Below are 18713 nucleotides of genomic sequence, written 5' to 3'. Positions count from 1 at the left end.
ATATTCATTAGATCATCTACTATGAACACTTACACTGGAAGACTTGATAATGATGAGTCAGATCTTTAACACATTGCAGCCACCATAGCACACAAGATGCTTCATCTACATTAGAAGCCTTGAAAATATAAGTTATACCATTCTCTGCATGAGTGTTTACTCCAACTGAATATATAGAAATTCATGAAATTCTTGCAGTTTAGTGATATCCTACCTTCCTCTATAGGCTGCCTTTCTGAGGAAAGAAATAATTAAGAGCCAAGCAGTACCTATTAACACTTTTAGAATGAATTAACAAAGTTTCAGAATTATGGGAAGTAAATAAAATAAAAAATATTGATTGACCTATGCCTGCCATGAGTAAGTACATTGATCTCATTATCTTAAATTTTATTTTCGCATTGGACGGGGAATTTGAATATTAAATTCCAGTGGAAGCGCAGTACACCAAAGGTATTTCAAGCTTGTTTTAGAGTCTCTATCCTCATCTGGAAGCTGTACTCTTTTCTATTTTGCTCTTCAGTTGAGGCTTGCTCTTTCAAAAGTGAAAAAGCCACAGTTGATTCTGTTGTGAAAATCTGCTTGTGATCTTCTCATTGTTCTTGTTTTATACATAAAGTCACATGTGGCTGCATTGAAAGATCTAAATGCCCAGCTGATAAAACTTAGTTAAAGAAGTACCCTACATCATTTATTGCATAGGAATATCAACAAATGATTCTTAAGCAAGCTTTGTTAACAATGTAATCTCTGTCATCAACATTGTGTTGCAAGTTCATAATAATGCTCAGGAGAACACTGTGGAACAGAAAATGAAAATAAAACTCTTGAGACAGTTTTTAACATATAAAATGTGGGATAGTAAATGTACATCAAATGTACTCTTAAAATGTTAAAAAATGTGAACTGTATAGTTTTATGTCAGTGCTTTATTATTTTCAGTTCTTTAAGATACTGCACAATCATGCACATGTAATACTACTAGTAAATAGTTGCTATGATTATTAGGGGCTTCCTAAACCAGTGTTTATTATCTAATTACCCAATATCACTTCTGATTGATGATGTAAACACCCCAAAATTGATTTTGAAAATGTATATATGCCAGATTTTAACTTCAGTGAAACATCCAACCATTTTTGAGATATGTTTGGGTTGTTAGGTTCATATTTGCCTTTAAAATTTTCAGCTAAGCAGAAACAAACCTTGGATTGAACAAGAATTTAATCACCTACATTTAATTGATGAAAAATGACCACCGTGCTGACAAAACTGGAAAATGAAATACTATACCTGGTTTCCAGATGCTATTTATGGATAACAGTTAACAAATGGAAAAATATATTTCACTGGGCTATCAAAACAGAAGTAGCAGGATTGATAAAGGAGAAAGACTAGTTGAATCCCACAATAAAATTCAGATAGTAACAGTGAATAGACTGTTCAAAAATCACAAGAGGAGAAGGAATACTTGAAATAGGCCTGGAGTGATGGATGGATTCTAACTGCTTTACAGAGATTCTGAAATCTGATACTGAATTGTAAGGCATATCCAGGGGCAGACATAGACAAGGATTAATTACCGAAGTACTGAGGAAAGATATGACATCCAGGTGCAGATATAGACATGGATCAATTACTGAAGTACTGAGGAAAGATGAGATCTATTTGAAGTTCTCCGAGGTTATAGATATACTGCAGCAATGAACACCCCAGTACGCAGTTCGGTCAGAGGAATGGACATCTCTAAAAACGGTAATGTTAGAAGTTAGACAGACACACACAGATACTAGGAAAATCACTGCAAAGAAATGTGGAGCAAAAGAAGAAATACTTCAATTGATCAGCAAAAGAATGAAACATAAAGTTTTACTTAGGAATGAAATAAATAGAAAGTGCAGGGAAGCCAAGATTAACTGCCTACAAGGAAAATGCGAATAAATTGAAACAGAAAGTGTCACTGAAGGGACTACTTCAGATACATGAAAATCAAAAGAACCTTTGGTGAAATCAGAAGCAGTGCATGAACATTAAGAGTGCAGTGGGAATTCCATTGCTAAACACAGAGTAGTAAGATGTCTCATGATGTGACAAAAGAAGAAATGGGAATCAATAAGGAAGACGTAGGGGATCCAGTATTAGAGTCAGACATCAACAGTGGTCAGAAGACTTGCAATCAATTAACAAAAAAGGGATACATAATATACCTTTGGAATTTCTGAAAGCGTTTGGGGAAGTGGCATCCAAACAACAATTCAAATTAATGTGCAAAATCTATGAGACTTGAAACATACCATCAGTCTTTTGGAAAAATATCATCCATACAATCCTGAAGACAGCAACGGCACATAGGTGGGAGAACTAACGCACAATCAGACTAATAGCCTATGGATCCAAGACACTAGCAAGAATAATATCTGGAAGAGTGGCAATGATAAGCAAGCATCTGTTAAATGACGGTAAGTTTGGGTTTAGGAAAGGTAAAGGCACTAGACTGGCAATTATGATGCTGTGCTTGATAATGGAAGCAAGACTTAGGAAAAATAAAGACACTTTCATAGGACTTGTCGATCTAGAGAAAGCATTTGACAAGGTAAAATAATGCAAGATATTCAAAATTCTGAAAAAGATAAGAGTAAGATCAAGGGAAATAAGGGTAAAATACAACATGTACAAGAACCAAGAGGAAGCAATAAGAATGGAGTACTAAGAATGAAGTTCTTGGATTAAAAATCATCTAAGACAGAGACAGAATGTTTTGCCTGCCAGTACTTTTAAATCTATACATCGGTGAAACGATGATGGGAATGAAACAAAATTTCAGGAGCTGGATTAAAATACAGGGTGGAAGAACATCAATGATAAGACTCACTGAAAACATCGCTATCTTCTGTAAAACTTAAGAAGAATTACAGGGCCTGTTGAGTAGAATGAACAGTGTAATGATCACATAATATGGATTGAGAGTAAACTGAAGAAAGACAAAAGTAATGAGGAGTAGCAGAAATAAGATTGGTGACAAACTTAACAACAAAATTTGTGACCAAGAATGAGACAAAGTGAAGGGATTCTTCTACCTTGGAAGCAAAATCACAGATGACAGACAAAGCAAGGAGAACAGAAAAAGTAAACTATCACAGATACAGTGTGCACTCTGGCCAAAAGTAATCTACTAGTATCAAACATGGGCTTTCATTTGAAGAAAAAGTGTCTGAGAATGTTCATTTGGAGCACACCACTGTATGGAGTGAATCATGGACTGTGTAAAAACTGAAAAAGAAGAGAACTGAAGTGTTTCAGATGTGGTGCTACAGAAGAATGTTGAAAATTAGGTGGGCTCATCATCATTTGGTTATGTGACTTGTGGCAGGTTTAGATCCATGCTTCTCTGTCCTCTACATTCTCTGATACCCTCCTTGCAGTCTGCAAATGTTATTCAGCATCTGATACCTTCTTCTGATCTTCCATCTCTTCCCTGGAATAAAACCTCCAGTTGCTTTGACTAGAAGGCAATCTTGTCTCATATTACATCCTAGCCAATTTCCTATTCTTCATTATCAGCAGCATCCTCCAATCTTATCCCACTCTTCTCAATACCTCCTTATTCCCAACTTCATCAGTCCAGCTGATCTTCTCCATTCTGCACCATATCCATGTTTCATAAGCTTCAGTTTTCCTCTCATCCTGCTTTCTTGATGTCCATGTTTCTGCTCCATACAAGGCCATGATGTATATCAGGCATTTTACTACTCACTTTCTTAACTTTTTATACAAATGACTAGCTAAGAGTCTTTTCTGCCTTTGGAATGCCTCCTTCACCAGTGTCAACCTGAATTTTATGTACTGTTCACAATGTGTATCTTCCATAACCCAACTCCCCAAATACTTGAATGCTCTCACCTCTTTTGTGTTTTGCTCTCACCTGTTGTGTGGTTTCAGGACCTAACTATACTTCACTCTTCTCTTAAGTCTATAGCCAAGACATTTGCCCCTTTTTTTTTAATTTTTCATACCATATGCTACACAGACTTAATTTAGGTCATTTAGCATCTGAATCACCGTCTCTTCATTTTCTGCAAGAATCAGCATGTATCTATGAATATTGTTCTGTTTCCTGTCCGCTTACCTTGATGTCTCTTTTCCCATTGAAACAACTGATTCCTCCAAATAATTGTTAAATAGGATCAGCAAGAGAAAATAATAACGAAAATACAGTGGTATAATACAATACTAGCAATGATGGCTGTATTAACATACTTGTTTAGCTTATGTCATTATTATCAGTACTAAATGAAGTATGAAATGAATAATGCAAAAATTACTGCATGTGACAATCACATTGTTATTGTCAAGCTTTACCTCTTGCATCTATACATTATTCATCTAGGACATTTTTGTAAAACTCCTTTGCATCAGCTGGAATTTCAAAATACTGTAGCAAGGCAGACTCATCTTTCTTCTCTTCTTTGCTTACCATGTTTTGTTTTGGTAGAAGGGTGCATATTATCATTGTTGGACAGCACAATTTCTTTTGATTCCAGATGTCAACTTCTACTGGATCTCCCAAGTATGTATCACTTACTGACATATTAACAATTTTCTTTGCTTTTTTGCATGAAGTGACATACTGGCTGTTTATTTAGAATGGTAGCTTGGATTTTAGTACTTTTTGTGCCCTCTTTTAGATTTTTAACAGTCCAGTCTGTGTTTAAAACTTTGCGAGTACCATCCTCTTCTGAAATATCATAATTTTGTTTAGGAAATAAGATTCTTTCTTTTTCCTGTAAGATTTCTCAGTTCTACAAAACACTCGGTTGGAGGCATGTAGCTATGGCCCTGAACAGAGAAGAAGTTATGCATAGTATAGAATTTTGTGCTCTTTTTCAATAATGCTATAAGCATTGCCATTGTACGGTGCTTTTTATTTTAGCTGTTGCAAGAACCTGAGAACAGATGTGTGGTGTCTCTGATGTGAATCCACAGTTTTTTGACTATGCTCTTTGGTTTTGTCTTCTTGTCTTTGTGTTCTAGTACTATGTTCGACAGCCATCTTTCTGTATTCGCTCTATAAAGTGATGAAACAAATGTTGTTTTGATCCTAAAAGGGTGTTGTTATGGTTCAACACCACATAAAACCCACAGATGCATTGTGTTGGTGCCATCACTTAATTGTTTTTTTACCTAAGTCGGAAAGGAAGTACAGCAAAGATGAAGCAATTTGATTGTGTCCTCTTGAAGATTCTGTCTCCAACCAGTTGTAGGAAATGATGTCTTTTTGCTCCTTAGTGTGCACAGATTGCATAATTGTCTAGATCAGAAACCATCACTGACTGGAATAGGCTGGTTTTGCTACACGTCAATGCAAATCTCAATGACAGTTGGAGTATATTCCTTCATTATATCGTAAAACTGCTTTGCATGAATTTTATGTAATATGTATCTAGTTTGCAGTGCATTCTTATTTTGCAGACATATTTCTGTTAGACCAATCTTAAACGTGGAGCAGGTATCATCATGAGGTATCCTGAATGACAGATTGAAATTTTTGTATAAGATATGCTTGTATTTTGATAAAGAACACTGTTTCAGTTCCAATTTTTTTTTCTTGACAGGATCTCTTGAACATTTTCTTGGCTGTGAGATCCGAAGGGAAATAACCTCTCGTAGTATTCCCCTGACCATGATGGCTCTCTCTGCGTTTATATTTATTTTATATCATTCTTAATAGCAATAGTTACCTCCTTATGATCCTTTCCTCTTTCATTGCCTCCTCTACTTTCCTTTACCAACCTTCCTCCTTCATGGAACCTGCTTGCTAGATAGGACAACGTATTCTTTGACATGCTAGATACTTCTTGGAAAGTGGCAGCACAAACAGGCACTATTTCATCATCCCTTCTTCTAATAGTATGTTCCACTGTCACTATTTTCTTCCTTTTTGCGTTCTGGGTGACCACTACTCTGCACTGAGGTGAGGAAATATCAAGAAATTTTAACCAAAACTCATCTTGATTCACTTTATTTAATGATGTCACGTGATGATTTAATTGGGGAATATTTTCAGAGGAGAGTCCAGCAGCTTTGCACTCTTTCATTCCTTTAGCTTTTGGAGGTGAAACCTCAAGTCCATGATTGCATTTAATGGTAAGTTCCTTTTTACACTTTTTTGCTTTGTGTTTCAGGTCTATGTAAGCTATTCTTGAATCGGGATTTCCTCCTATTGAAACACTCTTTAACCTGCATGCCGTTTTCAGAATCATAAGAATCATCATCAGTTCTGCTTCTGCTTGCAATGCTTCTTTGAAGACTTATAGGTGTGTGCCATTTGTATACTAGTGGAAAAGTGAGCTGCAGGTGTTCTGATGACAATGACGTCTTGTTGAAACACTATTCCACCAGTAAATATCGCTACAACAATGAGTAAAATCATTTAAGGCATCCAGTATACTCCATTATTGTTAATTGCCTGCTGCTGAAAGAGAGCTGAGAGATTAGAGTGTAATTATATTGCATTTGTCGGCTTCTGCTGTAACTGTAAGAATGCATATATGATGCTTTGCTAAAACCATGTGATTTGGAGTGGTCATACGTACAGCAGTAGTTAACATTTACTAAAACTTGGTTCAGGTGTTGATGTAAAAGGTCAATATTATGCCATTACCATGCCTAACTCAGTTTTGAAATTTTTTTTGCATATATCTAGTTTTCAAAAATTGCTCTACTTCATCCTCGAAACGAAGGAACAGTGGTGCAAGAACCCAAAGAATATGGGCCCATTGAAGAAGCTTGCACAGGATAGAGCAGTATGGAGAGCTGCATCAAACAAGTCTCAGGACTGAAGACCACAACAACAACAGCATGTGCTATCAACTACATGGGTAGTTTTCGCTATTAACTTACATACTGATTTAGTTTAGATTTGTTCATAAAATCTCTGCACAATGCCATACTTTTTGTCTGTAGAAGCTTGCTTTTCATGTGCTGTGCAAAATAAGATTTCTGTCAGTCAAATTTTACCTTCATTTTTCGCTGCCTTTGTGTAACAACTTCTATGCATGGCATACCTTAACAGCAGCGCCGAGGACATGCATTACCCAACCGAACTGCTAAATCACTGAAGTTTATCAAAAAATCACAAGCTTCTCTGTAATAATTTCATGACATCCTTAGGTTTCTGTCTCTTATCCTCAGCATTTTTCACCTTGATCGGATAAAGTTGCTTATCAGCTACAAAACAGGTTATGAACCAAGGACTATGAGGTGGTGGGGTGGCTTGCGTGCCTCAGCGATAGAGATAGGCATACTGTGGGTGCAATCACAATGGAGGGGCTGTTGAGAGGCCATACAAAGGTGTGGTTCCTGAAGAGGGGCATCAGACTTTTCAGTATAATCAGGGACGACGGTATGGACGGTTGACTGATCTGGCCTTGTAACATCAACCAAAACAGCCTTGCTGTGCTGGTATTGCGAACAGCTGAAAGCAAGGGAAAACTACAGCCGTATTTTTTTCCTGAGGGCATGCAGATCTACTGTATGGTTAAATAATGATGACATCCTCTTGGGTAAAATTACCGGAGGTAAAACAGCCCCCCATTAGGATCTTTGGGCGGGAACTACTCAGGAGGATGGCGTCATCAGGAAAAAGGTATTTTACGGATCAGAGTGTGGAATGTTAGATTCCTTAATTGGATGGGTGGATTAGAAAATTTAAAATGGGAAAAGGATACTCTCAAGTTATACATAGTTGGAGTTAGTGAAGTTCGGTGGCAGGTGGCTCAAAGGGCTCTGAGCACTATGGGACTTAACACTGTGGTCATCAGTCCCCTAGAACTTAGAACTACTTAAACCCAACTAACCTAAGGACATCACACACATCCATGCCTGAGGCAGGATTCGAACCTGCGACCGTAGCAGTCGCGTGGTTCCGGACTGAGCGCCTAGAACCGCATGACCATTGCGGCCGGCAGTGGCAGGTGGAACAGGACTTCTGATGAGGTGAATACACGATTGTAAACACAAAGTCAAATAGGAGTAATGCAAGAGTGGGTTTAATAATGAATAATAAAGTAGGAACGTGGATAAGCTACAATGAACAGCATAGTGAGCGCATTATTGTAAACAAGACAGACATGAAGCCAATGCTTACCACAGCAGTACAAGTTTTCATGCCAACAAACTCTGCAGATGATGAAGAGATTGAAGAAATGTATGATGAGATAAGGGAAATTATTCAGATACCTAAGGGAGATGAAAATTTAATTGTGATGAGGGACTGAAATTCAATAGCAGGAAAACGGAGAGACGGAAAAATAGTAGACGAATATGGAATGGGGGAAATGAATAAAAGTGGAAGCAATCTGGTAGAATTTTGTACAGAGCATAAGTTAATCATTGCTAACATTTGGTTTAAGAATCATTAAAGAAGGGTGTAAACATGAAAGAGACCTGGAGGCATCAGAATGTTTCAGACTGGTTGTGTAATGGTTAGACAGAGATTTAGGAACCAAACATTTCCAGTGGGAGGTGTAGACTCAGTGCACAATTTATTGGTTATGAACTGTAGATTAAAACTGAAGAAATTGGAAGAAGGTAGGAAATGAAGGAGATGGGACCTGGATAACTTGGAAGAACCACAGGTTGTTGAGAGTTCCAGAGAGAGCATTAAGCAACGGTTGACAAGAACAGAGAAAAGGAATACGGTAGAAGATGACAGAAGAGGATCAAATGGGTAAAAAGACAAGGCCTAGTAAAAAACCTTGGATAACACAAGAGAAATTGAATTTAATTGAAGAATCAAGCGGGTGAAAGGGAATACAAACGTTTAAAAAAATGAGATTGATGGGAAGTGCAAAATGGCTAAAAAGAAATGTAAAGATTTAGAAGCATATTTCAGTATGGAAAAGGCAGATACTGCCTACAGGAATATTATAGACGTCTTCGGAGAAAAGACAAGCAGATGTATAAATATCAAGAATTCAGATGGAAAACCAATCCTAAGCAAAGAAGTGAAAGCTGAAAGGTGGAAGAAGTATATGGAGGGTCTATATAAGGGAAATGAACGTGAAAGGAATATTATAGAAAGGGAAGAGGACGTATATGAAGAGGAGATGAGAGATGTGATACTGCAAGAACAGTTTGACAGAGCTCTGAAAGATTTAAGTCGAAACAAGGCGCCTGGAGTAGGCGATATTCCGTCAGAGCTACTGATAGCCTGGGAGAGCCAGTCATGACAAAACTTCCACCTGGTGTGCAATGCATATGAGGCAGGCGACATACCCTCAGACTTCAAGAAAAGTGTAAAAATTTCAGTTACAAACAAAGCAGTTGCTGACAGGTGTGAAAATTACAGAACTATCAATTTAATAAGTCATGGTGACAAATGCTATCATGGATTCTTTAATGATGAATGGAAAAATTAATGGAGGCCAACCTCGCAGAAGATCAGTTTGGATTCCGGAGAAAAATAGGAACTCGCGAGGCAATACTGACCCTACGACATATCTTAGAAGATATGTTGAGGGAAGACAACTCTACATTTATAGCATTTGTAGACTTACAGAAAGCTTTTGACAATGTTGACTGGATTACTCTCTTTGAAATTATGAAGGTAGCAGGGGTAAAATACCGACAGCTACAGGCTGTTCACAACCTTTAATGAAACCAGAAGGCAGTTATAAGAGTCGAGGGACATGGAAGGGAAGCAGTGGTGGAGAAGGGAGAGAGACTTGATTGTAGCCTATCCCCTATGATATTCAATACGTACAGTCGTGGACAAAAAGAGCGAGACCCTCGCCTTTTGGTTATGCTGATCCGCACAGCTTTGAAGTCTGCTACACAGCATAACAGGCAAGGCGACGAAGTGCTACCAACATACTATGCACAGGCGTGAAATTGAAAAACTATCCGAAATTTGTCAGACTGTTTTCAATCATGTGTAAGACTGTATTAATGCTGATTAGTGTTAAACACAACATCTAAATATAAGATATCAATGAAAGAAGAAACGCTAATTAGTATGAACTGTACTAATAAAAATGAATTTCAGCTTATCGAGATAACATAACTGTTTTAGTAAGACAAAGTACCCCAGATCGTTACGAATTAGCAAAATATTATGCGCATTCGGCCGCGAAATGATCTGTGTCAACGTTTAGACCAGTCATACCGGATTACCGTTGCTGACCTACCACGAAAGTGTGCAAATTTAGCGATGCGTGAAGATTCATAACGAAATTCAGTTAAAAATCATTCAGTGCCATACTTAAGTCAATTCAATTATTGACAGATGCGGAAAAAGTAGGCAGCAACAAGTATCGACATTCACAGGGCGCCGGTACAGAATAAAGGCAGCAATAAAACGTATTGGGGGCGCGAGAATTTCTTAAAATTCCCTTACTGATAGTCTATCTGCCTCCATCGAGATTAGAACCGAAAACAAACCAGACCTCCCTTGCAGTAGCAAACACCTTACACTAGGCTAGCAGACAGCCCAGGCAAACAGCCCTCTATTATTACCCCAGACATGAATAAGCCGGCAATTTCGCAATGAAAATGGGAAAATGATCTGCAATTTCTGTTGCACAGAGTTTCCTGGATTTAAAAACATGAATTGTCTACGTTTATGTCACCGCTTATGTGACAGTCATTAGGGACGTTTATCGAAATAACAAAAACTGTTATTAGCGAGTAAATTTAGTAGAATAATTCTGCACGACCCCAGGAAATAAACGGCGACTTAGGTGCCAAACGTATTCTACAATGTTTCGAATTCTCCATTAGACGTCCCACAGCCAGAAAACATTCATTAGCCGAAGCGTTCCTTAAGGTAGCTAGCAATGGGAACGCTCGCAAATCTAAAACGCGGTGGCATTAATAGTGGGATCTGAAGTACCACGTGTATAGGCAAATGGATTTTATTTGCATTCCTGTAAACATGATTTGGATCGAAAGCGTAGCTACGATTAATATGCTGATGTATCGACTGAAACTGGAGCATTTCGAATAAAGAGTAGGGGAAATTATTATGCGGTCCTCATCCTCAGTAACTGTGGTAGCTATTTTCGTTGTTAGGATTTCGTCACGTAAATCGGTAAAAATGGAACCCTACTAGTCTGACATTCTTGACCGTCTATCTGTCTACCCAACCTTTAAAACCCGTTTACCTCGAGTACAGGTAGACATAATAAGCGGAAATGTATCGCATTTCCTGCGGTATACGGTCCCTTGGCGGTGTAAAAAAGTGAGCTATGTCAATGCAATCTAAAGATACGGCAGTTTATGTAAAGAAAATTTACGCGAAAGGTCAAAAAATGGCTCTAAGAACTATGCCACCAAACTGCTTAGGTCATCAGTCCCCTAGATCTAGAACTACTTCAACCTACCGAACCTAACACACATCCATACCCGGGGTAGGATTCGAACTGACGGCGCAAGGAGCCGCGCGGTTTGCGATATGACGCCGTTGAGCGCACGGCTGACCCGCGCCGGCAAGCTGTTAATATCATCTGGTGTTACTAAAAAGTTATTCACTTCTGGCGAATGATTTTCTGCGCAGTCCATTTAAGAAAGAATAACTAAAATATATTTGATGTTACGGAAGAGGAAGAACGCCTAATTCATTTCCCCTTGTCTTTATTCATGATGTTAGATTCGCAATCTGAGCATACGTACTATCCATAACTACACTTTATATCCAAGTCATAGTCACAGATGTGCGAATACAACACATTGGCTTATACTTGAGGTATTTCGTTTCCCATGAAGTGGTGGCAGACGATGCTGTGGCGTCTTCAAAGTTCGAGTTTCTCCAGTGCTAGCTATCTCAGCACATCAGCCGAGCGAACTTGCATAGTATGCTGGTAGCACTTCGTGGCCTTGCCTGTTATGCTGTGTAGCAGACTTTAAAGCTGTGCGGATCAGCATAACGAAAAGGCGAGGGGTCTCTCTCGTTTTGTCCACGACTGTACATAGTACAAGCAGTCAAGGAAACAAAAGAAAGATTTGGTGTAGGTATTAAACTTCAGGGAGAAGAAACTAAAACTTTGAGGTTCGCCGATGACTTTGTAGTTCTGTCAAAGACAGCAAAGGATTTGGAAGAGCATTTGAACAGAATGGACAATGTCTTGAAAGGAGGATATAAGATAAGCATCAACAAAAGCAAAACAAGGATAATGGAATGTAGTCGATTTAAATCAGGTGATGCTAAGGAAAGCAGATTAGGAAACAAGACGCATAAAGTTATAAAAGAGTTTTGCTATTTGGGCAGCAAAATAACTGATGATGGCGAAGTAGAGAGGATATAAAATGTAGACTGGCAATGGCAAGAAAATAGCTTCTAAAGAAGAGAAATTTATTAACAGGGAATATAGATTTATGTATTACGAAGTCTCTTCTGAAGGCATTTGTCTGGAGTGTAGTCATGCACGTAAGTGAAACGTGGACGATAAACAGTTCAGACAAAAAGAGAATAGAAGCTTTCGGAATGTTGTGCTACAGATGAACGTTGAAGATCAGGTGAGTCGATCACGTAACTAATGAGGAAGTGGTGAACAGAACTGGGAGATAAAGAGATGAATGAAGTAAGCAGATTCAGAAGAATGTGCGCTTCAACAGCTATGTGAAGTTGAATAGGCTTGCACAGGGTAGAGTAGCATGGAGAGCTGCATTAAACCAGTCTTTGGGCTGAAGGCCACAAAAACAACAACAAATCGTAACATAAATTAGCTAATATACTTTCTTGTAGCATAAGGATTTATATGTAGTATAAAACAAATTAAAATTTCGATGCACATGTGGCTCAATAAGATAGTGCTAGACTATCAGTATAAGGGTTCCTTTTTCCATACACAGCTGGCTCCAGGGTTTATTCTGTCATAGATTTTTTCACCTGAGGAATAATTTGCTAGTGTGAAGAATGTCAAGCTCCACCGTGAGATCCACGATAAAGTGTAGGTTTCCCTATAACTGGCTGGGTTGGAAGATTCAAAGGTCGGAGGAAGGTAACAGCTTACCGCTTCCAGTACGATGATACAGGTCAAGTGAAGCACTGCAGTGTTCGAACCAACTTTTGGGTTCAGGTTAAGAGTCTTCGGAGTATTTCTCGGCGGCATGCCTCAATAAACTCTTCTCGATTGCGAAAAGCGCGTTGTAGCTCGCAGTAGCTCCGGTCCGCAGTGGGACTAGTGGAGTCACGTGGCCCCAGGGGACGGCGCCACATTTTAAACTGCCGTCCCTGACTTCCTACGAGCGCCATGCATCCGTCTTTGCTTTCGTTCTATATCCAAAGCGGTCCTGAACACATCAGTAGACAGAGCAAAGATTGTTTCTGATGAGGACCACCTACAGTCTGAATTGCAGGATTTGAGACGCTTGTTCAGAGGGAATGGTTACAGAAAGGGTGACATTTCTAAATCTTTTTGGTGCCACCGACGAAGGAGGTCTTGTGAATCGGCCGGATGCATTCCTGGCGTACTGTGGAGCAAAGAGCAGCAAGTTAGGACGCTTGTTGAAGAGGCTTGGTGTGAGACTAATGCTCCGGTCCACCTCCCAAGCAAGATACTAGATACGTTACCCCACTATTAAAGACGATTTAGCTCTTCGAGTAGCCGGTACGTATAGTGTCCTGGAATGTTGTACTGAAAACAAGCAAGATATTAAACGAAAGGTTGATAAGTCGGCCATAGCTGAGTGTCACCTGAAAAATGGACGTAAAATACAACTTGAAGAGAGTCTTAGTCCGTGCATCATCACACTCGGATCCTGTTATAAAGGACGCGACAGATATTAAGTTTAACAGCAAATATTTTAACAGAGATAGGGGGTACACTTTTAGTAGCACATGGGGCGGATTCTGGATATTGAACGAAGGCGAAGGCGGATCCTTGACGCTTGTAGGGACGCGGGAGCGGCAGTTTCAAACGTGGCGTTAACCCACCGCGGATGTGACGTCGTTGGTCCCACAGTGGAGTGGAGCTGCTGCGAACTGCGAAACTCGATTTCCATGAACGTGTCACTTCGGCTCTTTGATTTGTGACAGATGTTGCAATCATGCCAATATAAGGGGAACATCATACCAGTCCTGGTAGCTGGAGGTTTTTTACTACTGATGACGATGGCGCAGGTAGCCGTCAAAAGCTTGAGTGTTTTATCCGAAATGACGCGGCTTATAAACCTGGAAAAGTTTCTTCAGATTTAGGTTTTGACATTTGATAATAATAAGTCACTGTAAATTTATTATTTTTATAGTTTTCAAGCTGAAACTTCATTCTCAAGAGCTACATTCGTGTCTGTAGCAGGGTGTGTGAAGAAGTTACGGAAACAGAACAGATGTTCACTATTTATTTATTTTTTATTTATTTTAACTTTGAGAAAACTGCGGTTCGCGTGAAACGTAATGCATACATAACTATACATGTGGATTTCTGAGAACCTTCTTTCGTCCACAGTATATTTTCCGTCTGTGTCAGCAAAATATGCTAACTTACACATACTGAGATACTAGTTAATAATGTAGTCTTTTGATAGCTTATCGCTTTGTGCCCTTTGAAACATAATCTTCCTCATTATGTCTGCAAACGTCTTCTAATTGACTTGCGAGATGATAACGTCTTAAGTCTGAGTGAAGATAGGAGTACTAGTGAAACATTGTATTACATCAGCTGAACATTTCGAATAACGAAGCTCGAGAAGAATGTACAGAGAGCTGGAGGGACAACAGAAAGCTAACAAATATTGCAGAACAAACCTTGCTGGCTCCATCGTGAGCAGTCGCCTCTGTCGTCTGAGGGCCATTTGTTGCTGACTTAACCATGACACCCGGCGTGGTATCTTCAAGTTCCTGATGGACAGGGTCCACAAGCTGGGACCGAAGTAATGTTCTCGATTCCACAGGCGAAGCAGCCGCGGCAGTGTTACTGTTGCGTACAGTGACTTTGGAACCCAATCCTCCTGCGACTTGAGAGGGTCCTGGTGTGGGATCCTCAAGCTCCTGTCGTACCGGATCTACTAGGCGACTAATCTTCGCATTAGATACAACTTCACTTCCAATAGCAGTGGGAGGGTACGTCACATCAGCTGTCACTGATGGACTTCCAGAACGACTTGTAGTAGTCACTTTTACCCGGCCAGCAGAAGGCAAAAAGCCCGGGGCAGTGTCTTCCAGTTCCTGGTGGACTGTGTCAACTGGATGAGGCCGGTGCAAGACCTTAGAATCAGCAGCGGGTTCACCGAACTCTGCTTTATGGTTGCTTGATGGAGGTTCTAAATGTGTCTGATGAGCCGACTGAGGTTCTGAAGCTTGGCCAAGAATAGTATCCTGAAGCACCGGTTCTGCAACCTGTGATCGAATAAGATTACTTGGAAGGGAAACGGAGCGGCCACTAGGAATAGCGGATGGATGTATAACACCTTCAGACACTATCTTCATTACTGGCTTCCTTGTGGTTGAAGCTGCTACTGTGTCTGTTTCGCCAGGATTGTCATGTTGTTCCACCCGAATGTCTGTTCCAGCTGCATCCTGTGCTTGCAAGCTGGCAGACATTGGAGAACCTTCATTGACTCGAGCAGCTGGGGGGAACGTGTCGTCCGACATTGGAACCTTCTGATCAGAAAAGGCGTGTGTTGTCATCGGAAGCTGAGTCACTATATTTCTGGAACCAGATTGAGTAGCTTCTGATTTTCGGTCAACGGAGGGCTGAACTGTAGTTGGACTGCCCTTGTCTGGACCCAATATCGACCGCAGATTGGCATTCTCGTCTTCAGATTCCGGCTTCATATACCTCGACGTCGGCGAATTTTCATTACTTTGGAGGCCTGGTGGTCTACTGACGTCTTTCTTAACAGTCTCCCCCTCTGGAACTTGGAATGTAGAAGAGGCTGTCTGTGCTTCCATATCATCTTGAGCGAGAGCGCTGTCTTTCTGCTTGCTGTCGCTCTCCGTTTCTTCTTTCGCAGAGTGTACAAACCCGGACTTTTTCCAGTCATAACTTGTGACAGATTCTGTGGGAGATGCTTCTGTGGCCTGCTTGAGTGGCTCTACTTGGGCGCCGTTGGGGTTTTCCGGAAGAGCGGCGCCTTGGACGGCACTCCCAAGAGTTTCTGCACGAACGACAGAGCCCGCACCAGCACCATCGAGATCAAGTCGATTACCACCCTTGCTGCTTGCATTTGCGCCACCGCCTGGCGCTGGAAGCTCGGCCGCGTTGCTGGCGCCTGTGAAAAGAAAGTGTGGTTTCAGTCGGTATAATGGCACAATTTGCTCTAAGCGTAAAATAAAGGTAAGGCTCCAGAGATACAACATACATTTCCAGAACGAATTTTCACTCTGTAGCTGAGTGTGAGATGTTTTGAAACTTCCTGGCAGATTACAACTGTGTGCTGGAATTAGAGTCGAACCCGGAACCTTTGTCTTTCACAGACTGAATTATCCAGCCATGACTCACGACCCAGTCCTTAAGGTCCGACACACAGCTTTCATCAGCAAAAATGTTTCATTGCTACATTTACTGTTCTGAGAGGCTCACTCATGTAGGAGGTACTTAACTGATGAGACGAAGCATTGTGTCACGGTCTACCTCGAGAATGAATGCCGTGGACCATTGTTGTAAACCACTTTGACAAGAGGTAGGCTGCTACGACGCGGCGCCTGGAAACCAGTATCTCGGAAACGGCGAAGCTGGTCGGCTATTTGCGCGCCACTCTCGTAAGCATCTACAGAGCGTGGTTCAAGGACGGTGAAACCACGTGTAGGCAACTAGGTGTTGGGCGTCCACCCTTCATCACAGAACTGGAAGGTTGGAGACTTTCCAGGACTGTAACGCAAGATAGGTGACGGTTTGTGGCAGATCTGATGACAGAGTTTTCTGGTTTGGGCACGTTCCGGAGCACACCTTTCAGCGCTTGTTGAACATGGGACTCTGAAGCAGATGACCTCTACAACTGCAGTGGGTACTTTGTGGTATCATCAGCAGACGCTATCACATAGGGGGCATCGTTCCACTATATGAAGTTTGCAGTAGCAGTTATGTAAGTTACCGGGTAAAGTAGCCAAATGTGACCGCTTCTTTCAACCGCCGGCCACTTGAGGGACACGCTCTCTTGGATCGGTGACTCAAGCGCCACACGCCACGCCGATAAGAGGCCGCCGCAAGCAGCTTCCAGTCTCCAGTGTATGGGCTCCAGCGTTATAGCTGCGCATTCGAGTCTCCAGAGTCTTCAGTCTTCAATCTACTCCGAAGTCAGTTTAGTTGAGATAAAGTAGTGAGTACAAGTATACAGACTCAGGCCTCTGATTCATATTAAAGTTCAAGTAGGGCTTTATATTAGTGTCAGGATCTGTAACACTTCAAGGAGCTATCTGGATTTATATCAGGACATTCAGACGAATCGTCATATCAAGCATACAGTGTATCTGTTTCTGAATCTACACTACTGGCCATTAAAATTGCTACACCACGAAGATGACGTGGTACAGACGCGAAATTTAACCTACAGGAAGAAGATGCTGTGATATGCAAATGATTAGCTTTTCAGAACATTCACACAAGGTTGGCGCCGGTGGCGACACCTACAACGTGCTGACATGAGGAAAGTTTCCAACCGATTTCTCATACACAAACAGCAGTTGACCGGCGTTGCCTGGTGAAACGTTGTTTTGATGCTTCGTGTAAGGAGGAGAAATGTGTACCATCGCGTTTCCGACTTTGATAAAGGTCGGATTGTAGCCTATCGCGATTGCGGTTTAACGTATCGCGACACTGCTGCTCGCGTTGGTCGAGATCCAATGACTGATAGCAGAATATGGAATCGGTGGGTTCAGGAGGGTAATACGGAACGCCGTGCTGGATCCCAACGGCCTCGTATCACTAGCAGTCGAGATGACAGGCATCTTATCCGCATGGCTGTAACGGATCGTGCAGCCACGTCTCGATCCCTGAGTCGACAGATGGGACGTTTGCAAGACAACAACCATCTGCACGAACAGTTCGACGACGTTTGCAGCAGCATGGACTATCAGCTCAGAGACCATGGCTGCAGTTACCCTTGACTCTGCATCACAGACAGGAGCCCCTGCGATGGTGTACGCAATGACGAACCTGGGTGCACGAATGGCAAAACGTCATTTTTTCGGATGAATCAGGTTCTGTTTACTGCATCATGATGGTAGCATCCGTGTTTGGCGACATCGCGGTGAACTCACATTGGAAGCGTGTATTCGTCATCGCCATACTGGCGTATCACCCGGCGTGATTGTATGGGGTGCCATTGGTTACAATTCTCGGTCACCTCTTGTTCGCATTGACGGCACTTTGAACAGCGGACGTTACATTTCAGATGTGTGGTCAATGGTGGCCGAGCAACTGGCTCGTCACAATACGCCAATCACTACTGTTGATGACCTGTGGTATCGTGTGGCAGCTGTATGGGCAGCTGTACCTGTACACGCGATGCAAGCTCTGTTTGACTCAATGCCCAGGCGTATCAAGGCCGTTATTACGGCCAGAGGTGGTTGTTCTGGGTACTGATTTCTCAGGATCTATGCACCCAAATTGCGTGAAAATGTAATCACATGGCAGTTCTAGTATAATATATTTGTCCAATGAATACCCGTTTATCATCTGCATTTCTTCTTGGTGTAACAATTTTAATGGCCAGTAGTGTAGGAATTCATGCCTGCCTGTTATGCAGACAAACTTCCTTTAAAAGCCCAAACCTGT

The 18713-nt window shown here is 41.1% G+C and overlaps 1 protein-coding gene across 1 annotated transcript in view; it reads right to left on the bottom strand.

Annotated features, from left to right (window-relative positions):
- LOC124804636 overlaps positions 1 to 18713 on the bottom strand; it is a 530005-nt gene that overhangs the window by 76756 nt on the left and 434536 nt on the right. Inside the window, exon 4 of the mRNA XM_047264852.1 lies at positions 14744 to 16209. Coding sequence (XP_047120808.1) covers positions 14744 to 16209 — 1466 coding nt within the window. The remainder of the gene's footprint in view (positions 1 to 14743; positions 16210 to 18713) is intronic.

The sequence above is a fragment of the Schistocerca piceifrons genome, chromosome 7 (genome assembly GCF_021461385.2).
Source record: "Schistocerca piceifrons isolate TAMUIC-IGC-003096 chromosome 7, iqSchPice1.1, whole genome shotgun sequence".
In the NCBI taxonomy this organism is placed as follows: Eukaryota; Metazoa; Arthropoda; class Insecta; order Orthoptera; family Acrididae; genus Schistocerca; species Schistocerca piceifrons.
Note: the sequence above shows the minus strand (reverse complement) of the source record. Positions and strands in the feature narration are given on the sequence as shown.